Source organism: Ursus arctos, unplaced genomic scaffold (genome assembly GCF_023065955.2).
Source record: "Ursus arctos isolate Adak ecotype North America unplaced genomic scaffold, UrsArc2.0 scaffold_2, whole genome shotgun sequence".
Taxonomy (NCBI): domain Eukaryota; kingdom Metazoa; phylum Chordata; class Mammalia; order Carnivora; family Ursidae; genus Ursus; species Ursus arctos.
The window spans coordinates 97,376,716-97,404,610 of record NW_026622874.1 but is presented as its reverse complement, the minus strand read 5'-3'; the positions used below and the strand labels follow the sequence as shown (position 1 = coordinate 97,404,610).

General features: G+C 45.5%; 1 protein-coding gene across 1 annotated transcript; it reads left to right on the top strand.

The window, feature by feature from the left end:
* The first annotated feature begins 376 nt into the window (after positions 1-376).
* On the top strand, positions 377-27,895 carry STAG3 (STAG3 cohesin complex component). The gene is made up of 33 exons (XM_026516144.4): positions 377-528; positions 1,538-1,640; positions 2,030-2,146; positions 6,526-6,622; positions 7,464-7,540; positions 7,832-8,036; positions 8,574-8,725; positions 11,730-11,803; positions 12,580-12,703; positions 13,188-13,286; positions 13,497-13,576; positions 13,949-14,056; positions 14,310-14,424; positions 15,001-15,106; positions 15,273-15,376; positions 15,648-15,740; positions 15,862-15,951; positions 16,216-16,416; positions 16,538-16,608; positions 16,710-16,797; positions 17,295-17,375; positions 17,458-17,550; positions 17,694-17,862; positions 17,987-18,123; positions 18,868-18,969; positions 19,475-19,623; positions 19,880-20,008; positions 20,109-20,266; positions 25,129-25,303; positions 25,553-25,654; positions 25,972-26,050; positions 27,178-27,237; positions 27,501-27,895. Exons 1-33 carry the CDS (start codon positions 377-379, stop codon positions 27,507-27,509), a joined length of 3,699 nt encoding a protein of 1,232 aa, XP_026371929.2. The 3' UTR covers positions 27,510-27,895.

Below are 27,895 nucleotides of genomic sequence, written 5' to 3'. Positions count from 1 at the left end.
TTCCCTTCAGTGTGGAATCTGGCTCCAGCCTGACAATGAAGGAGTGGGTCCTGTTTTGTTTGGGGGGGGGGTATTTGTAACGTGAGCGAGTTGGTCCCCTTGTACCGTGCAATCAACGCTTGCACGCCTGCAAAGAAGAATCTGCTTTAAGCGCCTCTGGGGTACGTCTTGCAGCCCTGGAAAGCCACCCCCAGCCCGCACCCGTGGGGCCGTGGTGTCTTAGGGCATGGCTCTTGTCTTTTTTGTGTGTGTGCGCGTCCACACCCCAAACCCGAGTTGCAGAGCAGTCCCCTTAGAAAGAAAGGGCATGGTTGGAGCCGAGGCTGGAGATGTGGGTAGAGGCCCTTTCCTCTCTCTCTTCCGCAGCTGGACCAGCATGCCTACGCTGCGGTCCTCCTCCTCCCCAAGCAGTGCGTCCTCCCCGCTGCGGAGAGCAGCAGGAGGTGGACAGAGGGGCTTGTCTGCATCCTCTAGTTCGTCTGTCAATGCGCTCTATGGTGACAGGGACTCGGACCCGACTTCACAGGGGTGAGTGGAGTTGGTGAGAACTTGTTGCGTTGCCTGGCTTTCTCCTGCAGGGTGGGCAGCTTTTCCCTGTCTGCCTGTGACTCCAAGAAAACGTAAGAGAAGCTTACTGGTTCAGAACAGTGACCTTTTCCAGCTCTGCTGGCTGTTTTTGTTTTTCGTTTTGGGTTTTTATCTCTTTCCTGCCTTGCATGTTGTAGGCACCAAAAATAATACATCTTCTTCTAAATCCAACATTCGGGTCACCCAAACCTTTCTTGAGTACGTTTGTATATTCAGTATATATAGTCTCTGTCGGCGTGGGGAGGTGGGGGAAGGAGAATTCTTTGTTTCCTAAAAGTAGTATATACTTGTTAGTTGGTGTGTGATGTTGCTTTATTTGGGGATTTTATAAACATATTGGTCTATCCTTATGTATGAGCTTACTTTGTGAAGGTTGTAATACTATATCTTTTTTTATTTTTCCAGGAAAAAATAACCTCATACAAGATCTGATTTATCTCCTGGTTATTTTTTAATTGGCTTCTTCTGACCCCTATCAGTGCTACTGTTGGGGACCAGATTTTACCTATGTTATAAACTTAACTCTAATCAATAACACTTGTGAACTTGTTTCAAGAGGTGAAATTCAACTCGAGGCACATACTAATCTCCAGTTTATGTATGAGTAATGTGTGACTTCCCAAGCCATGCTGATTTTTCTCCACGGCAGTGATCCCTCTTCCTAAGTGAATATTGTTTGATTTTTTGTTTAGAGACAATATTAGGAAAGGGTTGTCCTTTACCTACTCCAGTTTTCATTTCTTTCTTCACTGCTTTCTTCAAGTGAAAGTTTTCCTTTAAGATTTTGTCTCTACTCTGTTAAAGTAAACCTCTTCTTTAAAAAAAATCTGAATATATTTTTCTTGTGGAGAAGGGGCTACAGTTACAGACAAAGAAATTATAGTTCATTTGCCATTTTATATGGAGGGACCGGGGTGGTGTATCTAAGGAGAACCACACTCCCTCATAGGGATAGTGATTCTTTGTCAGCTGATGAAGGCAGTGACTTTGAAGATAGCCTGAGACGCAGCGTGAAGAAGAGAGCAGCAAAACGACCACTCAAAACAACCCCAGTGAGTCAGTTTTGTTTTGAACCTAGTCTGGGAAGCAGCAAAAACAAACCAAACCAAAACAAAAATCTAGAAAAGACTCAGGTCATATGTTTGGTGAAAGGACAAAATTTAGAGAGTGTTAAGGGACAAGAAGTAGAAAGAAGGCAAATTTTGAAGAGAAGATAAAAGAAGAGTATTGAGAGAGATGAAAAAGAATGGGCTTAAGGGACTTTTTAAAAGGAGAAAAAGTTAGAAATAATAAAGTTCACGATGTAAGAATCAGTTATTTCAGATCTCAGTAACTCAAATTCTATGAAATTGGCAGTTTAAGCCTGCTGTGTGACAATGATGAGACTGTTAATATCACTTTGACCTTTTAAAAATATTTCTGCTCTCTTTATATTTACTAGGTGGCAAAACATCCAAAGAAGGGGTCCCGAATAGTACGTGGTCGTGGCCAGAAAGACTCAGAGCTACCAGCCAGTGATCTCTTTGATGCTGTGAAAGCTGCCAAAAGTGACATGCAGGTAAAACAGTGTCTCACTCTTTGTTTCTTGATAACATCTTACCTGTTGTAGAAAGATAAGGACAAATGTTTACAAAATTGATTTAATGTGGATGATGTAGGGAGTATACCTTATATAAGGAAAGAGAGAGAAGACCATGGAGTGAATCCTTGGAATGATGTAAGGGAGACCTTGGATGTGAGGGAGTGCTCCTTTCCCAAAAGTATCACAGAACAGGATAGATTTTACTTTTATTAATCGGGTTGGAGGAGGCAAGCAGCGGAATTGGATAATCTAGAGAGAAATCACGGGTGTGGGTCGCAACTTGTTCAGCCTTGTCACTTTTTAGCTCCACTTTAACAGTTAACCTAATTCTCCCCCCCCCCCGCATTTTTTCCCCATATTTTACTGTAATTCTGTTATCATCTAAAAGTGTAGAAGGCTAATATATAGTTTTAAAATTTTTTGAACAATCACCCAGATCTCTAGTCTCAGCTCAAGAAACATTAATAGTGCCATAATATATCTTCTCTCAGCCCGTGCAGCCCCTCACCACCCAGAAATAACCACTAGAGTAAATTTTCTGTTAATCATTCCATTGTCTTTATGCTTTTGTCACCAGTGAATATGTTCTTTAAATGAACCATTTTTATATAGTTTTCTGTGACTTATTTTGATTATTTGAGATGTAGTCATATTGATGTATAATGTAGATATTTATAGTTTCTAGAACAGTTTTAGATTTTCACACATAAGGAGTTTTTCTATTTATGTTTTTGTTATTGATTTCTAATTTGATTGCATTATAGTCAGAAAATGTGGTCTTTGAAACGGAGACTAGCTTTATGACTTAGCATTTAGTTCGTTTCCTAAACTATTTCACATGTGCTCAAAGAAGGTGTGCGTTCTTCAGCTGTTGGATAGAGTGTTCTCTTGGGTGAGATCAGAAGTGTTAAGCGTGATAAAACTTTGATATTTCTGCTAGGTTTTGGGGGTTTTTGTTTGGTTTTGGTCTGGTATGTCAATTATAGAGAGATGTATTAAAATCCACAAAGATCTTTTTAGTTACTGTTTTGTATTCGTGCCTATCCTTGCCTTAAGTATTTTGAGCATTTGTTGCCTAGTAAATTGAACCTTTCTTATATATGTCATTTTTTATATTTTAAGACAAAAAATTGTTGGTTTTTATTACATTTACATTAGTTTTATTTTTAGTTAGCATTTGCATAATACCTTTTTCTATCCTTTTATTTTTTTCTCTAAGACTTTATTTTTAAGTAGTCTCTCCACCCCACCTGGGGCTCGAATTCACAACCCTGAAATCAAGAGTCCCGTGCTCTACTGACGGAGTCAGCCAGGTGCCCCTCCTTTTATCTTTTTACCTTCAATCTTTCCATGTTTGGAGTCTGTCTCCTGTGTGTAGCTTACATCTAGATTATGTTCTTTAATCCATTCTGTTAATCTCTCCTTTAAAGGAGAGTTTGATTCTTTTAGATTTATTGTCACTATTGATACATATAAATTTATTTCTGTCATTTAATATGCTTCTACTTTGTATTATCTTTTCTGTTTCTTTTTCTCCTCTTTGCTTGCTTTTGGATATCTGTCTTCCTTTTTTTTAAGATTTTATTTATTGAGAGTGAGAGACTGAGCATGAGTGAGCAGGGAGGGGCAGAGAGAGAGGGAGAAGCAGACTCCCCGCTGAACAGGGAGCCCGATGGGGGCTCCATCCCAGAACCCTGGGATCATGACCTGAGCCAAAGGCAGACGCTTCACCGACTGAGACACCCAGGTCCCCCTGGATTTCTGTCTTTTTTTTTTTTTTTTTTAAGATTTTATTCATTTATTCGACAGATAGAGACAGCCAGCGAGAGAGGGAACACAAGCAGGGGGAGTGGGAGAGGAAGAAGCAGGCTCATAGCGGAGGAGCCTGATGTGGGGCTCGATCCCATAACGCCAGGATCACGCCCTGAGCCAAAGGCAGACACTTAACCGCTGTGCCACCCAGGCACCCCTGGATTTCTGTCTTCTATAAGGACCTAAGCACACTTTAATTCTAATTGCCCCTTCCAGTTTTCATATTGTCTTGTAATGTTTAATTACATCTATTTCCCTTCTTCCAACAAATTAAACATTACTGTCTTATACAATGTTTGTATTTACTTACATTTTTATTATTTGGCTTATTATTGCTTCTCAAATCTTCCATACAAATTCACTCACTTGTTCAGTTTATTCTTTAAAATTTCCTTTAGGTAGAGTTTATTAACATGAAATGTTTTTGTTTGTATGGAACGTCTTTTACTCTTTTTCTTGAAAGGTTATTGAAAGGTCTTGAAAGGGTATAGAATTCTAAGATGATATTTTTCTCTCTCTCGGCACATTGAAAAGATTATTCCACGGCCTTCTAACTTCCCTTATTGCTGCTGGAGGTCAGCTGTCAGTCTAAGCACTAGTACAACATTTTGTAATGATGGAAATGCTACGTATCATCATTTAGTACAGTATCCACTAGCCACATGTGAATACTGAGTACTTCAAATGTGACTGGTGTGACTGAGGAACTGGATTTTTAATTTTTATTTGATTTAGTTTTTTTTTTTTAAAGATTTTATTTATTTATTTGACAGAGATAGAGACAGCCAGCGAGAGAGGGAACACAAGCAGGGGGAGTGGGAGAGGAAGAAGCAGACTCATAGTGGAGGAGCCTGATGTGGGGCTCGATCCCAGAACGCCGGGATCACGCCCTGAGCCGAAGGCAGCCGCTTAACCGCTGTGCCACCCAGGCGCCCCTTATTTGATTTAGTTTTTTTTTTTTTTAAAGATTTTATTTATTTATTTGACAGAGATAGAGACGGCCAACGAGAGAGGGAACACAAGCAGGGGGAGTGGGAGAGGAAGAAGCAGGCTCATAGCAGAGGAGCCTGATGTGGGGCTCGATCCCATAACGACGGGATCACGCCCTGAGCCGAAGGCAGCCGCTTAACCGCTGTGCCACCCAGGCGCCCCTTATTTGATTTAGTTTTAAGAGCCATATATGGCTTGGGGCTGGCGTATTTGTGCAGATCTAATCTATAAATTGTTTTGTTTGTAAGTGTTACTTGCAAATCCTTTTTAAGTGATCTCTTTTTGCCTCGATTGTTTTTGAGACTTACTTTGCTTTTGTGTTCTAATGTTTTATAGAATGCTTAAAGATGTAAATTTCTTTTTTATTTGTTCTGTTTGAAATCTGTTGGCTTCCAGGGTCTGAAGATTGGTGTCTTTCAACTGTGGAAAATTCTTTTCGGATATTGCCTCTTTGTCATTCCAGTATCATCTTCTGCAATTCAATTAGACATCAATTAGAGCCTCTCACTCTATTTTCTGTGTCTCCTAATAGCTCTATCAGTATTTCTGACAGTCTCTCCAGGCTACATTTTGGGTAATTTCTTTGATTTAATCTTCCAGTTCACTCATCTTTTGTTTTACTGTGTCCAATCAGTTTTTAATCTGTTCGTTGAAGTTTAAATTTTATTATATTTTTCTATAGATTTTTTGGGACCTTTTTCAAAATTGATTGTTCTTCTGCTTTAAAACTTTTATTTCTTTATTTGTAGCATGATTTATAATCTATAATAACTTTAATATTTGAAGTCTGTGAATACAATTGTTTTTTTCTGCTAATTCCTATTTTTACTGCCTTATTTCTTTACTAAGTTTCACTGAGAGCTGCTCATTTTTCTTGGAGCTCTGTATGTTGGAATTCTTTGGGCCCTGGGTTACAGGTGGGTTTTTAAGAGTGGAATCTGCATTTGCATCTGGTAGTTGACAGGGGACACCCCAGAATCACTTTGAATTAAATTCTCTTATTGAAAGTATTCTGATTGTATAGGTAGTATGGATCTGGACTGCGAATCCAGACCTGAGAGCTGGCTTATGGTTATGAATTCTCAAGGGAGAATTCTTTTTTTTCCCCTCCACCCCACACTAGTCATAACAAGCTAGTTTTCTTGCTGCCCCTTCTGACTGTAGGTTCATTTCTCGTTCCTACTTCCATGATGTGACTTTTTCCAGCACCTAGATTTATTGCAGGAGCCTCCTTATGGCCTCTCTTCTTAGAAAACCCAAAGGTTCTATATCTTATGTTCTACATTCCATGCAGCTGTCTGGACAGAAAGTCAGGATTTCCAGTGTTTAATAGAACCTTCAGGCCAAAAATCAGCTTTCTTATCTCCCAGGATACCTTCACTTCATTTTTGGCCTATGTGGAATTTTACTTTTCATTCCAGTTCAGCAATACATTTTAAAAGATGTTTTTAATATTTTAATCAGAAATGTAGCTGTTTCAGTTGGGACAGTCATACAGGATTTCCAGTTTGTCATATTGCCAGAAATAGAAATCATCCACCTTGTTTTCCTAGTCTTTGGTGGATGAGTGGCTGGATAGCTACAAGCAAGACCAGGATGCAGGATTCCTGGAGCTCATTAACTTTTTCATCCGATCTTGTGGATGTAAAGGTGAGGAAACTCCTACCCCTTTGTAATCCCTAGCCTTTTACTCCTATGTTATGAAACTTGCTACATTTAGATGAGTAGGACTAGTTATTTTCTAAATAAAGGGAGAAAGTAAAGCATAAGTTTCACTGATTAGATTACATTATAGATTGGTAAATGGGTAAGTGATCCAGTTAGGGAACTATATTGGTTTGGAGCTCAGATCCTTTGGGGAAAAATAACTAATCATACTAATGTGATGAAGATGATATTCTCAAATTTGAAAATAGACCATTAGACATCTTTTAGTCTTCCTTTCTCTAAATGAAATAATCTTTTATTATTCTTTATTTCTTAGCCATTTCCTTCCATATTTCTCCACTGAGGCTGTAGGCTCCCAGATCCCCAGAGGTCATGACCTCATTTACTGGGGCAAGATAATCTCAGGCAGGTTGTATATAAGAATCCAGAACTGGTGTAGTTTTATTGCTTTACTTTTTTGTTTTTTTGTTTTTGTTTTTTTTTTAAAGTAGGCTCCATGCCCAACGTGGGGCTTGAACTCAGTATCTTGAGATCAAGAGACATGCTTTACTGACTGAGTCAACTGTACGCCCCTGTTTGGATTTTTTTTTAAACCATTGTTTTCCATTGCTTTCTATTGTTTGATTCCTTTGGGTTTTCTAGAGACTTGCATTATAGCAGATACACAGTTGGATGGTAGCAGGTTTATGACTAGGATTCAGGTCTTCTGATTCCCCACCTAAGCTCTTTTCAGTATATTCCAAAGCTCATCTTCAGGTGTATGTGCAAATGGTCACAAAAATGTTATTTTTCTCATAAGCACCTCATCTCCTCCATTCCTCAGGCAATGTGACCCCCGAGATGTTCAAGAAGATGTCCAACTCCGAGATCATCCGGCATCTAACAGAACAGTTTAATGAGGTGGAGGAAGACAACCAGGACCCTCCTGCCACTTTTATTTCAAAATACAAGGCCCATTGTTCCCCTCTTTCTGATTTTGGGAAATAGGATAGCTTTTGGAAGGAGTTTAATTTCTTGGGGGCAAAAGGGACCCATAGATGTTATCTGAATATGCCTCTAGAGTTGAGAATTGCAGGAAATGAGGTATACCAGAGATACATTTTTTACTCTACAAATGGGTTTTGACATCCTGAGTCTGTATGGCTTCATAGACTTGATAATACTTTTCTCATCCTTTTCATAAATCTATAGGACTCAGGAGACTATCCCCTGACAGCACCAGGTCCATCCTGGAAGAAGTTCCAGGGCAGCTTCTGTGAATTTGTAAAGACCTTGGTCTATCAGTGCCAGTATAGCCTTCTCTATGATGGCTTTCCTATGGACAACCTCATCTCCCTGCTCACGGGCCTCTCAGACTCCCAAGTCCGTGCCTTCCGTCACACTAGCACCCTGGCGGGTGAGCACTCACTTTTACTCTATGAATGTTCTCTGGGGGATTTCCTGTTCTTTGGTCCTGGATGTTCTTTCTTACCTCTGTCTTAGCTCTTTACTTCAAGGGCAGCCTTCTTACCCTCAACTTCAATCAAGTTTCTCACTAGCGCTATTGTAGAAAAGGGTAGATTACAGTGAGTGACAGTTTTTAGCCTTAACTTGTTTCTCATAGCTCACCTGCTGGGAATATGCTGAGGAAGCCCAAAAGAGGGGGGGAAAATGTCCACTCCAGAACAGTCAGTCTTCAGATGTTAGGGTCACCCTGCTCTAGCTTTTCATTTTTACTGTCCGCCCTTTCTCTTTTTCTTTCTTTTCTCTTCTATCTTTTGGTGGCAGTGGTGGCAGCAGCCATGGTAGGTTTCCCCCAACTGGCCCACTTCCTGCTTCCTCCTCCTCTTCCCACTGAAACCATAGGAAGCTTTTTTTATTTTTTTTTTTGAATCTATTCTCCATCCTCTGATCTAAGTAATAATTCCCTTTTCTTGTTTTTCCTGGCTCAAAGCCATGAAGCTAATGACCTCCCTGGTAAGAGTTGCCCTTCAGCTGAGTCTGCACAAAGACAATAATCAGCGACAGTATGAGGCTGAACGAAATAAGGGGCCAGGACAGAGAGCACCTGAGCGGCTGGAGAGCCTGTTGGAGAAACGCAAAGAAGTAAGAAGTGTTCCCTGCTTCTTCCCTCCCTTTCTCCCAGCTTCCGTCCACTGCTGCTGCAGCCCATCTTAGCAGTGCCTGAGCACCTCTCTTTGGTACGACACAGGCCCCTACGCAACCTTTCAGGTCACGAACAGTGAAGTCTAACGGTCTTAATAGACCCATCCTTTCAGAGGTCATTGTGTACTTATTTTATTTCTGGAATGTGAGTACAATGAATTATTTCTAACTTAGAGTAAACTTCAGAGTTCTTCATAATTCCACTTTTGTTTAGTTTCCATTGTCTACATTCATTATCAGAAATGTGTTTAAGTGTTGTGCTTGCATCTTGTGCAGGGAGTTAATTTTTGACCTGGTCAAGTATATAGTCTGTAGGGCACAGGAGTACTAACGGCCAACCACTGACAAGGGAGGCCAACTGTTCAAGGACTGGAAAGTGATAGGCTTTTTTTCAGTCACTCCTGGGTTTCAGTTCTGTCCCAGTTAGCTAGTTTCATGGCCATATGTAACCTCTAAGCTTCCATTTCCTTTTCTTTAAAAAGAGGATAATTCTACCATTTTATGAAGATTAAATGAGATGGTGAGTGAATTGCTTAGTCTGGCACATAGTAGGATATGCTTTATTGCTTTATTTCCTTTCAAACTTAAAGACTACCAGAGGATGTAAGCCCTAACAAAATCTTTTACATCTATTAAACCTTTAAACAGCAATGTCTGTCACGAGACACTGATTCCCCTACTCTCCCGTAGTGTCTGAGACTCCCTGAGCACGAGCTTGACAGGACTCCCCATGTCTCACTGCACCAACTGACTGTTTTCCCACCCTCACCAAGGTCTCTTCCATGATAAACCTTCTTTCCTCACTCTCTTTTACTATTTTCAGTGTCTGTATGATCTTAAACCTTATGTACGTAAGGTTTGTCTCAGGCCTTAAATTGAGTCCACCACCGAGACTCTTTATTTGGCTTGTCTTAGGCTCTTGCTTTATCGGGTATTATTTCTCTTCAATTCTTATTTTTTTATTTTTTATGAGATTTTATTTATTTGAGAGAGAGAGGGGAGGGGGAGGGGCAGAGGGAGAAGCAGACTCCCCGCTGAGTAAGGAGCCCAGGCCCTGGGATCGTGTCCTGAGCTGAAGGCAGCCGCCCAACTGACTGAGCCACGCAGGCGCCCTCAGTTTTGGTTTTTGTTTTTAATCTCTCCCTCCCCACTGTTTTCTGTTCTTCATGTATAAATGCTTGTAGGCCCTTGATCTTCCCTGTATTCTCTTCTCTATGAACTACTCTATCTCTGCCCTTCCTTTTAGTATTCCCTTACTTCCTTAATTTCCATCTGAATCCTTTTTTGCTACCTAGCTTTTCTTTGAAATTATTCTCTCCAAACCAGTGACTTCCTAATCCCTGTGGTCAATGGCCTTTTCTCAATCTCCTTTTTCCAAACTTCTGTAGAATTTGGTACTGATGACACACCTTTCCTCCTTCCCTCCATCCCTTTTTCCTTTTCTTCATTTCTTATTTTTATTTATTTTTAAAGATTTTATTTATTTATTTGACAGAGAGAGAGCATGTGCAAGCAGGCACACCAGCAGGGGGAGCAGCAGACAGAGGGAGAGGGAGAAGCAGACTCCCCGACGAGCAGGGAGCCTGATGCAGGGCTGGATCCCAGGACCCTGGGATCACTACCTGAGCAGAAGGCAGATGCTTAACCGACTGAGCCAACCCTTTTCTTCTTATTTGAGAGAGAGCGTGCATGTGGGGGGGGGGGGCAAGGGGGGGGAGGGGGAGAGAGAGAATCCTCTAGCCGACTCCCTGCTGAGCACAGAGCCTGATGCAGGGCTCTATCCCAGAATCCTGAGATCCTGACCTGAGCCAGATCAAGAGCCATCCACTTAACCTGACTGAGACATCCAGGCGCCCCTTCCTTTTCTTTACACTCTGAGAAACAGAGACACTGGTAGAGTGAACACTGTATACAAGTTATGTAGATTTAACAACTAATATTTCACCATATTTGCCTCCTCTGTGTTTTGTATGTTTTATAGTAAATTATAAATATACTGGTATTTCCACCTAAAGATTTAAAATATGTACTCTACAAAATATGAAAAAAGTCATCTAAAAAATTATTCCCATATTAACCCAATACCATTTTTACATTCAAAAATATTCCTTAATATTTTCTAATCCGAATTCATATTTAAATGTCCCTGTGTGTCTGCAAAATGTCTTTTATAGTTGATTAATTCCAACCAGGATTTAATTAAGGATTATGAACTGTGTGTGTTGTATTAAGCTTCTCTTAATTTTATATAGAACTTCTGCCTCCCCCATTTCCCCCCAAGTATGTTGATTTATTGGAGAGGTAGGCTCAGTTGTCTTAAAGAATGTTTTCTTATAATTCTGCTTCCTTGTTGTTCTTGTAATTTTCCTTATTCTGCTTCCTTGATATTTATCATTCATTTAATCCAGGGTTTCTCAGCAACGGCACTATTAACATGGGGGTTGTCTTGCCATTGCAGGATGTTCAACAGCATCTCTGGCCTCTATCCACTAGATGGCAGTAGTACCCCCTCCCAGGGGTGACTATCAATGTTTTAAGAAGTTGATAAATGTCTCCCGAGGGGCTCCTAGTTGAGAACCACTGGTCTAATCTCTTCCCTCTTTTTTTGCTAGTTCTACTTTTTCTGTCAAACTGCATTTATTAAAAATTCGTTTTCTCAATTGTTGTTAGTCAAAAACGTATATAACTACCAGCTAGCGCCTCTAAATAGCCAAAGATAGCCAGAATAATCAGACCCAGAGGGGATATTTTTTACAAAAACACAAAGAAACCTCTGAGGCATTAGTTGACCATGCAGCTGCTTCTAGAATTAGAAGGTTTTCAGGGGTTCAGACTGTGTCCTGTAATAAGTAGGAAGTAGATGGAAGTCATACTTTACTATACTTTTGTAGCCTTATGCCAGTGGGGCACAAGAGAGATTGACTCTTTCCTCCCTGTCCTCCAGCTCCAAGAGCATCAAGAGGAGATTGAGGGGATGATGAATGCCCTCTTCAGGGGTGTCTTTGTGCATCGGTACAGGTGAGCGAATAGGCTCCGCTCTTTGAAGCAGCTGGTCGTTGGTTAGAATCTAAAAGTAGCAAGGCCCCCACCTGACCCTGGTTATTTGGTGAGTCCTAGCGCTAATGCAGCTGGAGCAAAAACTTTAACAACAGATGTTTTGAATTAGTAAGGTTTCATTCATTCCCAACTACAAAGGCTCTTGTAAGCTCTTTTGGGAGAGAAAATAAGAGAATAAGGCATTGTTGATATTATTCTCCAGCTTTGCAGAAGACCTTCCCATCCCCATCTTCCTGGGGCTGGAGACCTGAGAGGGCAAGAGCAAAGAGCCAAAAGGCAGGGCTTTCCTGAGGGTGTGCAACTTGGCAGCCTTTTCCTAGCCCAGCTTGCTGTGTCACTGCCAAAGGCAGGGGAGTTTTACGCTGTTTAAAAGAACTGGTGGAGTTAAAAATAGCATCCATGGTTTTTTCCTCACTCTTAACTAGATTTCAACCTCTGCCTTTCCAGAACTCTTCAGCTGATTTAATCTTTTCTTCAAGTGGAAGTTTGGCCAATGTTTAACTTCCAAAATCAGTTTTAAAAGGGGCAAGGAGGATATGCTCAATAGTTTTATGCACTATTACAGAAAGAAAATGTTTACTTTTTGTGTATTTATGTTAGGAGGAGGAGACGAAGGGCATGGGGCATGGTATTTAGTGAAGAAAATAGACTCTTCTATGGCAGCAAGATGTGTGGGAGGGTGGAAAGTGAGTTTGGAAAGAAGGTGATAGGGGTTCAGTTTCTTTCTCTCGGCCTAGGGATGTCCTTCCTGAGATCCGTGCTATCTGCATTGAGGAGATGGGGTCTTGGATGCAAAGCTACAGCACGTCTTTCCTCACTGACAGCTATTTGAAATACATTGGCTGGACCCTGCATGATAAGGTGCGTGTGGAAGTCTCTTTTCTCCTGTTCCCCTCACCCTCTTCCCTGCCTGAAGACACTGCAGCTTTTCCTGGTTCTGCCATTTGGAAGCTTCACTAGTGATCAGCCCATCAAGGAAGGCAGTGAACCTCAAAACTCCCCAGTATTGGGGAGGGTAGGATAAGGCAGAAGAGAGAAGGCTACATCCAGGAGATGGAACACCTCAAAACCAGAGTAGAGAGAGAAAAACTTCCTAGGAAAAAGCAAGAAAGCTAGGAAAAGCAAGAAATGGATTGGTAAGACAAGTGCTAGGGTGGTAGCCAAAAGATCCTTTTTATTATGATTGTTAGATTCCGCTGTAATCCTTTTATCTCTGAGTCATCCCAAAGTACTCAGCATGCAGGACACCAAGGCCCAGAAAGAGTCATCTGCGAAAGGGGTATGAAGGCCCAGTGGGTGTTGTTGAATAGTGAATAGTCAGTCATATTTCCATTTTCCTCAATAGCATCGAGAAGTCCGTCTGAAGTGCCTGAAGGCTCTCAAAGGGCTGTACGGCAGCCGGGATTTGACTGCCCGCCTGGAGCTCTTTACCAGCCGCTTCAAGGTGAAAGTGGGAGCAGTACTCCCGTGCCTCGCTCTTCCTTGTGGTTCCCATTTCCCACCTCATCTTCCATTCCTGTTGCTCTTATGTATCTATAGCTATCCCAGTATCTGCCTCCACGCCTTCTCTTTAGGAGCCTCTCAAATTCTATGACAGCGTGACGTTTGGGGATGGGTACAATGAGGTATTGAGTGATGTGCTCTTTCCTTACAGGACCGGATGGTTTCCATGGTCATGGACCGAGAGTATGATGTGGCGGTGGAGGCCGTCAAGTTACTAATACTTATCCTGAAGTGAGTCCTGGGGAATGGGGAGGCACGCATCTCAGAGTTTGACCTTTCCAACATTAGGCCCTTCCAGAGTCCTATCCCTCCACCTATCATAAGTTGATTCTTCCTTATGTATGGGTTGAAAGACAGAGGTCATTCCTGAGCTGCAGGATCTCTGGGGAAATTTCCTATTTTCTCTAACTCTCTATACTCCTCTGTCTTCCACTCGTCATTTACAAGTTCTTTGTCAGTTAATCCTCATTGCTTTTTTTTTTTCTTTTTGGTTCGTCTTTTGGATTGTTCCAAATTCTCATTTGCCTCTTTCTATTTCTAGCCCTGGTTGTGCTAGAGGACAACATTCATATCCACCTGCTTTTTATTCTTTTGTCATGGCAGGAACATGGAAGGTGTGCTGACAGATGCAGACTGTGAGAACGTCTACCCTGTCGTGTACGCCTCTAACCGAGCCCTGGCGTCTGCTGCAGGGGAATTTCTGTACTGGAAGTGAGTAGGGGCCTCTCATTTGTTCCTAGGATGCTATCCTCTGTTTTCTCTCCCGCATCTGCTGCTGCTCTTCCCAGGGACCACCCAGCATACCCATTAAAGTCTGTTTTGGTGTTTCCTTCCCCTTCTCAACTCCTTGAGGCTTTCCCTGGCTCTGCACCTCTTTCCCTTATTCCTTTCTTTCTTCCATCATGATTGTTCCACTCCTCATTTGCTCCCTTGCGTGGCCCTTTCCCCATGTTCGTTCTACCAGGCTCTTCTACCCTGAGTGTGAGACTAGAACAGGGGCTGGGAGACAGCGACGCCGAAGCCCACACGCCCAGAGGACTTTTTTCCACCTTCTGCTGTCCTTCTTTGTGGAGAGTGAGGTGACGTATGGGAAGGAGTTATTTGGCTGTTGTGCATGAGACCTGCTGGTGGAAAAGGATGGGAGCTGACTGCAGGAAGGAAAGACATGGTTTATCAGTATTTACCAGAATTTTCTAACGTGGCTTCAGTAACTTAACATGTACCCTTTTTCAAATGAAATCTTATCATTTGCAATGACATGGGTGGAACTAGAGGGTATTAAGCGAAATAAGTCAATCAGAGAAAGATAATTATATGATTTCACTCATATATGGAATTTAAGAAGCAAAACAGGAAGATAGGGGAAGGGAGGGAAAACAAAATAAGATGAAATCAGAGGGAGACAAACCATAAGAGACTCTTAACTATAGGAAACAAACTGAGGGTTGCTGGAGGGGAGGTGGGTGGGGGGATGGGGTAACTGGGTGATAGGCATTAAGGAGGACACTTGATGTAGTGAGGATTGGGTGTTATATGCAACTGATGAATCACTAAACTCCATCTCTGAAACTAATGATATACTATATGTTAACTAATTGAATTTAAATAAAATTTTAAAAAAACTGAAAAACAAAATCATGTACCTTCTTCCACAGCTCCATGACCATGCTGCTTACTTAGTAGACAGCCTGTGGGACTGTGCAGGGTCTCAGCTGAAGGACTGGGAGAGTCTGACAAGCCTGCTGCTGGAGAAGGACCAGAGTGCGTGCCGTGCGATAACCGGAGGAGGGGACTTTTCCCCTCCTAGTAGAAAACCAGGAGTCTTACAAAGGCAGAGGTGTCATGGGCAGTGGGGAAGTTGGAGTGACTTGGAGATGGAGGGTGGCTAATTTGTGATTCTGTGTTTTTCATCCTCCTGCCAACCCAGACTTGGGCGATGTGCAGGAGAGCACACTGATAGAAATCCTTGTGTCCAGCGTTCGACAAGCTTCAGAGGGTCACCCGCCTGTGGGGCGGATCACTGGGAGGAAGGTATGGCGTGAAGGGTGGGTGGGTTGGTTAGCAATATTAAATCCAGATAGGCATTGTCCATCTCTATCTTCAAGGGTTGGGTTAGGGTGCCCCTTCTCCGGCCCTCAAAGATTTCCCTTTCTAGAAAAAGAGATCTGAAGGAGCTGCCAAATGAATTCTCTCTTCCTTCCTGGGCAGATAAGATCATGGGGAAGAGGGATACAGAACCACACCCTCTGGACCCACTGTTCTTCTACATCTTTCCTTCCACCCCCCAAATGACTAATTCCAGGGCTTAACCCCAAAAGAGCGGAAGATCCAAGCCGATGATAAGGTGAAGCTGACAGAGCACCTCATCCCCCTGCTCCCCCAGCTCCTGGCCAAGGTAGAGGTGCCCACCATTCAGTATCTGGGAAGGAGCGGTGAATGGAAACGGCCTCCAGTGAGGACTGGGAGTGGGGCTTAGCATGTACGAGGGAGTAAGTAGTTCTGCTCAATCCCTGTAGTTCTCAGCTGACGCGGAGAAGGTTGCTCCCCTGCTCCAGCTTCTCAACTACTTTGACCTCAGCATCTACTGCACTAGGCGCTTGGAGAAGGTGAGGCGAGAGGAAAATAGAGTTCTTACACTGTGACGCTTCCTTGCTAGGGCTGGAGGTTCTACTGCCAAGATCTGGTTCTTCTCAAGAACCTGGGTTCCAGGAAAATCAGTAAGCCTTCCCTCTCACAGGCATCTTATCCTTGAAGTTTAATGCTTTCAACCATATTTTTTTTTATCTCCCCCAGCTCTCTGCCCCTCCAGAAGACTTGCCCCCCCCTTGCTCCCCCACAACACTGTCTTCTCTCGCCTCTCTTTCTGTCAGCATCTGGAGCTGTTCTTACAGCAACTCCAGGAGGTGGTGGTGAAGCACGCGGAGCCCGCGGTGCTTGAGGCGGGTGCTCATGCCCTCTATCTGCTCTGTAGTCCTGAGTTCACGTTCTTTGGCCGGGTAGACTTTGCCCGCAGCCAGCTGGTGGACCTGCTGACTGACCGCTTCCAGCAGGAACTTGAAGAGCTGCTGCAGGTAGGAACTGGAGCTGAAAGACGGGACACCCCAAGCTTGGGTCAGAGAAGGCCACGAGGTGGGGAATGTGGATCTGTGAATTCCCTGGGAAATCCCACTGTGGATCTTCTCTCTTCCTCAGTCATCCTTCCTAGACGAGGATGAGGTCTACAGTCTGGCCGCCACTCTGAAGCGCCTCTCGGCCTTCTACAAGTGAGCAGCTCCCCCTGTTCCTTCTCCTGTTTCTGCTGCCATCTGCGGCGTTGATTCCTCCGGTTCTGTTCCTGCGTAATGTTTCCCTCTCTTCCCCAAAGTGCTCATGACCTGAGTCGCTGGGAGCTCTATGAGCCATGCTACCAGCTCCTCCGGAAGGCTGTGGACACAGGAGAGGTTCCTCACCAGGCAAGTAGATGAGTCCGAGACGAGGCAGAGAGAAGTGTTTAAGGGCTCTGTGTTCTAGGTGGCCCACCACCTCAGGCAGTTCCAGTCCCGGAGGTGTGCGGTAGACACGAGAGGAAAGTCGTGTACGTGTTGTTCCCTGCGTTCCACTCTAGAAGGTGAACTGTGCTTTCCAGTGCCTGAAAGCAGCCAGCCTCTCTGGTTTCCTGGGAGTGAAGGATAGTGTTGAGGGATTCCAGGAGACGACGGACAAGTAAGGGAGAGGTGGCATGCCTGTCCAAGACAGAATTCTCTGAAGATTGTCCAGAATCAGTTCTTTATCCCCCCAGAGAAGGAATCAGGTGCCCCCTAATCTCATTTTCTCTCTTCGCTGCTTTTGTTTCTCTTCACTGCTTTGGGTATGTGTTGCCTCTTTGTCTTTCCCTTTCCTCCTCCCTCCCTCCCTATCTGCTCCTCTCTCTCTCCTGATCATCTATCTTTGTAACATTTGGTTGTCACAGGTGATCCTGCCAGCCTTGACTCTTGTCTATTTTTCCATCCTCTGGACACTAACCCACCTTTCTGGATCAGAGGCTTCCCAGGTGAATATGAGTCTGAGTAGGGGGAATGGGAATGGAGGAGCCTGTGTCTCCGTTCCTCCTGCTTAAGCCGCTGTCTCCACAGGAGCAGCTGTTGAGTTTGAAGGACAGGATGGTGGCCTTCTGTGAACTCTGCCAGAGCTGCCTCTCAGATGTGGATTCTGACATCCAGGAGCAGGTTGGCATGTACTCGGGTGGGACCAAGGAGGCATGCCTCTCCCTGGGGTCCGAGGAAGCCTTGTTCTAAGGGAAAATTAACTGTGTGATTTCTGTCTTGATCAATGTCCTGTCCTTTTCAAGCATTCTTTTTTTCCCCAACAGGCTTTTGTCTTACTAAGTGATCTACTTCTCGTCTTCAGCCCTCAGATGATTGTAGGGGGTCGAGATTTCCTTAGACCCCTTGTCTTTCTTCCTGAAGCCACTCTCCAGTCTGAACTAGCCAGCTTCCTCATGGACCACGTCTTCATCCAGCCTGGAGAACTGGGCAGTGGTACAAGAACTCTATACCTGGGGCTCAGGAGGGGTCTGGGGCTTGGGCCTGCCTCAGGCATTTAAGGGCAGGAGTCCGAAATCTGTGGTTCTGATATTTCCATTCTGCATTTGCTGCGAGCCAGGTCATTCCCAGGAGGACCATTTACAGATCGAGCAGCTGCACCAGCGGCGCCGCCTCCTGGCTGGGTTCTGCAAGCTCTTGCTTTATGGGGTCCTGGAGATGGACGCGGCCTCTGACGTTTTCAAACACTACAACAAGGTGCAGGGAGTGACGTCAGGCTGAGCGCAGCCGGGACTTCAGACACTGGAGCACTCCGGGAGGGAGGGTGGGGGAGGTGGTGGTATCAGGCTTGAAGGAAAAGTGGAAGAAGGCAACAGGAGTTTGGAATAAAGGGACAAAGAAGAGTCAGTAGCAAATAATCATGGGGAGAAAGCTGTTAGGAGGAAATTCTTTGGAAAGGAAATCTTTTTTCCATCCAGAATCTTTTTTTTTTCCTGTGAACGCAGTCTCCATAAACTGGTGTGTAATAGAAGAAGAAAATCAGAATGGAAGAGGGACCATCCCTACAAGATATCTAGAGGTTACCTCAGTTTCCTTGACTCACCATCGTGTTGATTCCTGTTTGTTTTGAGCACCTGCTCTGGGCCAGACACTGGAATCCAGGCAGCAGTGGAGCTTCCATTCTAGCGGGAGAGGCAAACAGTGAAGGCTTCAGTGCTGCAAAGACAGCGGACAGTGGCTAGCTTGTTACTCTTCTTCCCCCAAGAAATGGGCTCAGGGCAGAGTTTCTTGCCTTATTTTTTTGTCTAAGCTCTGATGTCTTTGGGCCCAGACCTGTTGGCTAGAGAGGAGGTCCAGTCAGAGTTGTTCTATACTTCGGTTCATGTTTCCTGACCTAAGGTACAGGAGGAAGGACACATGATGAGGGGTGTAAAGGAAGAAACAGAATGGAATGTCCTGCCTTGTGGTCAAACATTATCTTCTCCATTTCCTGTCCCTCAGTTCTACAATGACTATGGTGACATTATCAAGGAAACATTAACTAGAGCACGGCAGATTGACCGGAGTCATTGTTCCCGAATCCTGCTGCTGAGCCTCAAGCAGGTACTCCCTTCTGCCTGGAGTACCTCAGGCCTGTGACACGCCCTCCCCGAGCCCACAAACGGTCTGCTCACCCTCAGCCACGCAGGATGGGAGATCCTTATGAACAGGAACTTTTCTAGCTTATTTTGACTCTACTCGACCGTCTCCTCCGGAACTAGTAGATCCGTGGAAAGTATTAGCTGATGGGCAGTTTCCACCCTAACTCCACAGGAATTCAACTCTTAGGACAGAGGAGCAACAACAGTAAAATGATAGGAATTCCTGATTTTCTTTTAGTCTGCTTAGTCCCTTCAGTGACTATAGACATTTGTATTGTTGTAGAGCAAGGGGGAAGGCTCTCTCTGCTGCAGGGGGTCAGGGGTAGGGCAGTGGCCTGGGAGGGAAGAGTAAAAGCAGATGGCATCCCAAGCCCTTTAGAATTTCTGGGCCGAGAAGGGAATGCTGTAGTTCTCTATTTCCACTTTGTTCCTCCCTTCCCCAAATGCCTTCTGTTTCCTGGGCACAGTTGTACACAGAACTGCTGCAGGAACAGGGGCCCCAGGGCCTGAATGAGCTTCCAGCCTTCAGTGAGATGCGGGACCTGGCCCGAAGGTTTGCCTTGAGCTTTGGACCCCAGCAGCTACAGAACCGTGATCTTGTGGTCACGCTCCACAAGTGAGGAAGTATTGGTTGGAGGTCAGGGTACTTGGATCTTTCTAAGCGGGCTGAGCCAGAGGCCGTGTATGGGGAGAGCTGCAAGTCTGGTCTTGGAGGGAGGGATAAGCATGTCGAGGAGGAGCAATCCGTTTGGCCAGTGGGTGTTCTTTGGGAGGCAAACTGGGGACGGGGTCGGTACACTTGGACAGGATGCTTCGGCTTGGGAGGGAAGTGAGGAGGTACTGTCTTCCTAAAATAATTCTGCTCAACCAAGGGAAGGCATCAAATTCTCCTTGTCTGAGCCTCCTCCCGCTGGCTCCTCCAGTCAGCCCCCAAACCTGGCATTCCTGGAGCTCCTTTCCGAGTTTTCCCCCCGACTCTTCCATCAGGACAAGCAGCTGCTGTAAGTTAGCGGGTGGGTGGATAATGACGTGGATTGGGGAAGAAGGGAATGGTGAGGGCCCGGCGAGCAACTCAGCCTCTTCATCCCACCCCTTCCTTAGACTGTCCTACCTGGAAAAGTGTCTGCAGCGTGTCTCACAGTCACCGGATTGTCCCTGGGGTCCAGTCACCACCTACTGCCACTCCCTCAGCCCTGTGGAGAGCACAGCAGAGGCCATTCCTCAGGGCTACCCCCGCTCCAAGAAGAGGCGCACTGAAGGTGAAGTGCTGTGTGTGTGGGTGTCAGGGTACTCCGCACTACTTCCTTCCTGTAGAGCCAGTTCCTAGATAAGCAGCATATGGTCTTTGCCTCCTTCAAACTTTTGTCTTTGGGCAAATATTTCACTGAGCATCTGTTGTCATTAAGGGGTATTCGTTTTCTTCAAGATTTATCTGCCAACTAAAAATGGCAAACCTTTGTGAAAAATCAAGTAGAAACTGATGATAAAAACAAGACTGAACGAAGAAATCTTAAAATTTAGGGGCCCCTCTTTGCATCTAGTATTGTTATCTTCCAGATTTTAAAGATTTTTATACAACCTTCGTGATTTTTTAACTTTCAGATCACTACTTGTCTTATAATCTAAGGTTTTTTCTTTAATTTTCTTTTTAAATATAGTCTCATTTTAAGTGATAATATTCTAGAAGTCACGTTTGATGTGTTATGTGTTTTCAAGTGAATATATTGAAATACTCGTTCTCCCCATCCCGCAGCTGTAGGCAGAACCCCTCGTCCACTTATGTCTCTGCATGTGCCTACTCTGGACATTCAGAGAGTGTAGCCTTGGCTGGCCGCCTTCATTCACTCAGCAGAATGTTTTCAAGGCTCACCCATGTTTTAGCTTATATCGGTACCTCATGTCTTTTTTTTTTTTTTTAAGATTTTATTTATTAGAGGGAGAGAGACAGAGAACATGAGCTGGGGGCGGGGGGCAGAGGGAGAAGGAGAAGCAGCAGACCCCCCACTGAGCAGGGAGCCGGGTGCTGGGCTCGGATCCTGGGACTTCAGGATCATGACCTGAGCCAAAGGCAGACGCTTAGTCGACTGAGCCAGCCAGGTGCCCCAGTACCTCATACCTTCTTAGGGCCAAATAGTATTCGATTGTACGGCTGTCCCACATTTTATCTATCCATTTGCCAGTTGATTGACATCTGGGTGGTTTTCACATTTTCTTTGAATTGGAGTAGAGTTGACAGACAACGTTCCATTAGTTTCAGGTGTACAACATAGCGATTCTGTAACTGTGTGTGGTAACTGTATACGTGATGCTGTGCTCTCCGGAAGCGCAGCGACCATCAGTCACCATACAGTGCTGTCCCAGTACCACTGACTGTTCCCTGTGCTCTACCTTTCACCCTGTGACTTCTCATTTCACAGCTGGAAAGCCTGTACCTCACTCCCCTTCATCCATTCTGCACGTCCCCCCACCCCTCTGCCAACCACCAGTTCTCTGTATTTATGGGTCTGTTGCTGCTTTTTTTTTGTTCATTTGTTTTGTTTTTTAGATCCTTGTAAGTAAAATTGTATTACTATTTGTCTTTGCCTGATATTTCACTTAGCGTGATACTCTAGGTCCTTCCATGTTGTCACAGATGGCAAGATCTCTTTATAAAAGCGGAGTAATATCCCGTCGTCTGTGTATACCGTGTACTCTTGGTGCATTCACCTCTCGATGGGCACCTAGGGTGCTTCCGTAAGGGAGATGCCATGTTTCGACTGTTACATATGATGCTGCTGTGGGCATTCATGTACAGGTTTTTCTGTGTACGTATGTTTGTAGCTCCCTTGAGATATACCTCGGAGTAAAACTGCTGGATCGTATGGTAATTCTTGTTTAGCTTTCTGAGAAACTACCACACTCTCTTCTAAAGTGCCTGCGTCATTTACAGTCCCAGCAGCAATGGAGGAGGGCACCGGTGTCTCCATATTCTTCACAACACTGCTTATTGTCTTTCCTGTTTCCCCATCTTCTAGTGGTTATGAGGTGGTATCTCATTGCTTAAATCTGCATTTCCCTAATAACTAACGTTGGGCATCTTTTCATGTGCTTATTGACCATTTGTATCTTCTTCGGAGAAATGTCTATTGAAATCCTTTGCTTATTTTTAAGTTGGGTTGTCTCTTTGTTGAGTTGAGCTTTTTATATACTCCAGATACAAGTCCCATATCATATATATGATTTACAAAAAAATTTTTTTCCATTCTATGGGTTTTTTCATTTCCTTGAAGGAAGAAGAAAAGTTCCTAATTTTGATGAAATTCAGATTATTTAGTTTCTCTTTTGTTGTTTGTGCTTTGGTGTCATAGTTTGAAAAATCATTGCCTAATTTAAAATCATGAAGATTTTACACTTGTGTTTTCTTCTAAAAGTTTTCTAGTCTTAGCTCTCAGACTTTGGTCTGTCATCCATTTTGAGTAAATTTTTGTATATGGTGTAAGGTAGAGTGTAACTTTTTTATGTCTTGTGTACCACTTAAAAGTATTTTTATATCACCAGGAAACTCCTTTAGTTAACTAATAAATATTTGTTATGGTCCTCTTCTGTGCGTGATACTGTTAGGTGTTTTAGAGGCTGGGAAGGATCTTCAAGCAGCTTACCGTCTAATAGAGAAAATGCATTTATAGAACATTTTTTTTTAAAGATTTTATTTATTTATTAGACAGAGATAGAGACAGCCAGCGAGAGAGGGAACACAAGCAGGGGGAGTGGGAGAGGAAGAAGCAGGCTCATAGCGGAGGAGCCTGACGTGGGACTCGATCCTGTAACGCCGGGATCACGCCCTGAGCCGAGGGCAGACGCTTAACCGCTGTGCCACCCAGGCGCCCCAGAACATTTAAATTATGAACAGTCACCGGCAAATGATAACTTCCTGAGGGTCTTAAGAATTGACAGATGTGTGTTTTAGAATTCAGGGAAGGAAGGTATCACTTTGAGTTTAGTTGATCTAAAGCCTATGAAGGCTTCACCAAGAAAATGGAATTTAAGCTGGAGCTTGAAAAACGGGTGAGATTTATGTAAGCTGAACAGAGGCAGAACGAGTGGCGTGAGCTAGCAGGGCAGCACAGGCAGGACGTGGGAAGTATGCGTCAGCCCAGCATGGAGATGTACTGACCGGTTTGCCTAACCTGAGGGTTTGTAAAGGTAGGAGAAAACCGAAAAGACTGGTTCCATTGTTCCTTCAGCATACTTATCCAGCGCTCCGTGCTGGGAATAGAGCAGCGCCTGAAAAAAGACAAATCTCTCTTCTTTAGAGAGTGGCGGGTTGTGCTGTGTGCTGTGGTGGGAAGGCAGGAAGAGGGTGAGCAAACACTGGGGAGGCAGGAGCTTCAGGCTCCTCACGAGGGACGGGGGAAGCCTGGCAGAGCCTCCAAGTGCTCTGAGGAGAAAGAAGGAAGGGAGGGGGTGCCCGGTGTATATAGAAGAGCGTAACGGAAGGGGCGCCAGTGCACAGGGATGTGTCTGGCGTGTTCTGAGACCAGCCAAGCAGGCCAGATGGCAAATGGAGAGTATGTAGGATATAAGACCAAAGAGACTGGAGGAGCCCGGAGCATATGAGGTCGAGTAAAGACTCTGGCTTTTACTCAACAGTGAAACGGGAAAACAGAGCATTTGAGCAGAAGAGTGACAGGATCTGCCTTCTGTTTGTAAAGGATCCTTCCGGCTGCTGTGTTGAGAACTGACTGTAGTGGGGCAAGGGCAGAAGCAAAGGGACCAGCAAGGAAGTCATGGAGCAGGTAGACTGGGGGGAGCGGTGGAGGTGGGGAGAAGCGGCCAGACCCCGGATAGATTTCTAAGGTATCACTGATAGGATTTTCTGATAAACCGAATGTGGGGTCTAAGACAGGAGTTGAGGGTGGATTTGGCCTGAAAAAAGGGTTTTGACCTAACTGGTATTGATGGCATGGCTACCAACTGAGATGGGGAAAGTGGGGAGTGAGCAGAATAGGCCTTAGTCATGTTGCTGCAGGTGAAAATGCTGGACAGACAGCTGGGGATAGGAGTCTGGAGTTCAGGGGAGGACAAACACTTGAGATAAATTTGGGCGTTAGTAGTTAAAGATGTGAACCTGTGTGGCTAAGGAAGCCAGTGAAGATGGAGGACAGGAGAGGCTGAGGGGCTGAGCCCTTGGGCATCACACCATGAACAGGCTGGGGAGCGGGGGAAGGCCCGCCTGGTCCTCCCTGAGGATACAAAATCATGCGTGTGGCTGCTTTTTTATGTTCAGTTTGGCTTTGTTTTTAAGGATTTATTTATTTGAGAGAGCACGCGCACGCGTGCACGGAGGAGGGGCAGAGGGAGAGAGGGAGAGAGAATCCCGAGCAGACTCCCCACTGAACGCGGGACCTGACGCAGGGCTCCACCTCACAACCCCAAGATCATGACCTGAGCCAAAGTCAAGAGTCAGACGCTTAACCGACTGAGCCCCCAGGCGGCCCCAAAGTCCCACGTGTAGCTCTTCATTTTCTCTAGTCCTCTCCTTACATCAGTAGCGGCTCACTTTCCGGGGACTGGTTTCAGCGCACAGACACGGCTGTGGGAAAGAGAGTAACGGGGCTGTGAACACTTACAGGTGACAAGTGTTCATATCAGTTTGAAAATACCATCACCTGGGTTTTCTGAGCTAACCTTGGATTCTTTCTCCTCTTCTGCCTTCTCGGGTCTCTGCAGGAGAGACTCACGCCATGAGCCCCAGGCGCTCTACTTCCCCTCAGATCAGCACACTGGCATGGCGGTCCCCTCATTTTTCCTGGCTTTTAGAAAGTCTCCCATTTTTCTGTTCTCGGTAGCCCTCATTCTTCTACCCTTGTGCCTTCTGGTCCCCAAATTCTACAGCCATTTTAAGCCTTTTTTTTTTTTTCTGTTTTCCTTGAACAAGTCCTAGATACCATTCTGTCAGCCTTACTTTTTAGTATGTAGGGTTATGTTCATTTTTAGTCCTAACATAATGAGGCCATGTAGGTTCTCCATTTTCTTCTTTCTTAACTTTCACAAACCAAACCCTAGGCAGGTCTTGAAAATGTAGGAAAGGGTCTGTGGCGGTACCGGCTCTACAGGGCACATGCGCACCTGTGTCTCGCAGGCCCCTCCAGGCGGCAGAGAGAGGATGTCTCTTCATCCCAGGAAGAAAGCCTGCAGCTGAACAGCGTCCCGCCCTCACCCACCCTCACCTCCACAGCCGTGAAGAGGGGGCAGCCCCTGAGGGGCTTGGAAGAGGTGGAGGAAGAAGGCAGCTCAGAACCGCAGCTTACCCAGCGGTGAGGCCAAGGGCAGCAGCGTCTGGGCGTCTGGTCTTGGTGTCTGGCTGCCTCCATCCCGCCATTTCTGTTCTCTTGTTCCGCCTGCGGCACTCTGTCCTTCTCGGGTTCGTCCCTGCACTGTTCCCATTTTCTTAGCTTGAGATTTTCTCTCTCCCTGTGTGCTTTTCTCCCGGGTAGCATTGCCCACCGTCCCCTTTTTACCCTTTACTTTTATCCCCATCTCTGATTCTACTTCATTCCCAACAGCCAGCCCCTTTCAGGTAACCAGAGGTCAAGGTTCTCAAGTCCACGGCATTTCCGGACTCTGCTCAACCCTTCAGGTCGTGGTTTGGGCACCCGGCTGACCCGGTGAGCTTCTCGTCGTTTTCTGTCCTCACTTCACATTTAGCGGTCACTGCGAGGGGTTCTCCCCTAACCCACTGCTGCTGTGCCCATACTTTTTGGACATGTTTAAATCACAGACCACATCCTTCCAGGATAGTGTGTGCCCCCAGCGTGTAGAACTGACAGAAGGAGAGCTGCTCTGATGGAAGCAGCACCGAGAACCTGGAGCCCATTCCCCACTCTCCGTGTGCCCCCCCCCCCGCCCCGTGCCTCCCAGAGACTCTCAGGGCTCGTCTGTAAATAGCAGTGTGAAAGCCTCTGCCTTTTGCCGCTGCCCTCAGACTCAGCCTTATGGAAGAGGATGAAGAAGAGTTGGAAATTCACGATGAGTTAAGTGAAGAATGGCAAGATGCAGACAAGGTGAGTGGACCCGGCATTCCCTTCTCCCTCTAGAACCAGAGGCAACGATGAGAGAGAAGCTAGAATGGTTCTCCTCTGTTGTCCTGATGGTGCCCTTTCTCTGAAAGCTGCTTGGGATTTTTTTTGTTTTTGTTTTTGTTTTTTAAGAATCACAGAGTAGGGGGGCGCCTGGGTGGCACAGCGGTTAGGCGTCTGCCTTCGGCTCAGGGCGTGATCCTGGCGTTATGGGATCGAGCCCCACATCAGGCTCCTCTGCTATGAGCCTGCTTCTTCCTCTCCCACTCCCCCTGCTTGTGTTCCCTCTCTCACTGGCTGTCTCTCTGTCACATAAATAAATAAAATCTTAAAAAAAAAAAAATCAGAGTAAAGGAGGGAGATTTGTAAGTTGCTTGGACTTTTATTAAAGAAGGGAGGGAAAACAAAAATACCAAAAAGGACTCGGATAACACTCCCCCCCACCTTAATCCCCATATAAGTATTTTGCCTCAGAGTTTAAGAGTTGAAAGGAGTCCCAGAGCTAGAGATGATGGAAGGTCCCCTGGTCCCACCATTCCTCCCCCCTTCCCGCTCTTTCCCACCGTGGCCCACCTGCTTCCCCAGGAGCAAATGGCTCCAGACCAGTAGGAGCACATGGAAGTTGTGAGCTGGTCCTCAGCTCCACCACTTTGTCAAGTTAGCTTCCCTCAACTCAACCTCTTCATCTTTCAAATGGAGCTTGTAAACTGAAAAGGGTTATGGGTCCGCTGCTGTTACTCTCTTCCCTTCTCTGCTCTTTGTGGAGGAAAGAAAAGGCAGACTAGTTCAGGGGAATGGAGGGTCTTGTACTCAGAAGGAAAAAAAACAATGACATCTTCCAACAGAGACTAGAGAGCAAGGCCTCCATTAAAATGGTCTTTCCTAATGTTCCCTCAGAAAAATGCCATTCTTTGGTTCCAAACTGAACAAATTTAAGGGACTCAGTTGGCAAGCTAGGGGAGGACGCACCTCTGGGTCTGAACCTTCTGCCCGCCGTCCCTTGGCTAGTCTCCCCTCCCTGGCTGCGGCAGGGACCCACCTCAGAAAGGGTCCTTGGTGGTGGTTTGCCATGTGATGGAAGGGCCCGTCTGACTTCTGCCCGCTCTCTGCAGCACTCTTCCCCCAGTGAGCACGGGCTGGACCTCTTAGATTCCACTGAGCTGAACCTTGAGGTGAGTGTCCCCACAGACGGTGGAAGGCAGGTTAAGAGGAGCTGTGTGTCCTTGGGAGGTGCTGGCAGGTAACCTGTTACTATGCAGCAGGGGAAAGAGAGGCCATGGCCCGTGGCCTGCCCTCTCCGCTGTTTTTGGAACCCCAGGAGTAGCTGTGGGGGGAGGGTAGGAGGAGAATTAGAATGGTCACCTGGAGGAGCTTGCCATTATCTCTTTGCCCTTTGGGCTGTTTTGTCTCTGTGTTTTCATCTTTCCCATTACAGGATTTCTGACAGGACTCCGTGCCCCTCCCCACCTCACCTTGGAAAAGGCAAACAGGAGAACAGAGCGGAAGGAACCATTATTCCCAGGCCCCACTCTGGTCTTTGAAGGGAAGGAGAGGGGGCTGTGCCTTCCTAACCTCACCTTTCTCTGATGACGTTGGGACAGAGAAGCCTTAGGCGCCCTGTCCTTCCTGAGGCTCCCTGGCTCTGTCCCCGAGTTGAAGAGTGCGCCTTTTCCTGTGGTGTCTGGGGGGGGTGTGGGGGCTTTACCTGAGTAGTGCGGAGGCACTGCCTCCCTGTGTTGAACGGAAAGAGCCCAATAGTTTCCTGCATTTTTGGACCGGCTTTCGCAGCCTCTTTTGTGCCCTAGTGACTGATGAGCTCAATAAACGTGT

Coding starts and splice junctions, on each gene's coding strand:
- STAG3 (XM_026516144.4), top strand. CDS start 377: ATGCCTACGCTGCGGTCCTCCTCCTCCCCAAGCAGTGCGTCCTCCCCG. Junction 16,417..16,537: donor AACTTGAAGAGCTGCTGCAG/GTAGGAACTGGA, acceptor TCTCTTCCTCAG/TCATCCTTCCTAGACGAGGA. Junction 19,624..19,879: donor CTTGTGGTCACGCTCCACAA/GTGAGGAAGTAT, acceptor TGCTCAACCAAG/GGAAGGCATCAAATTCTCCT.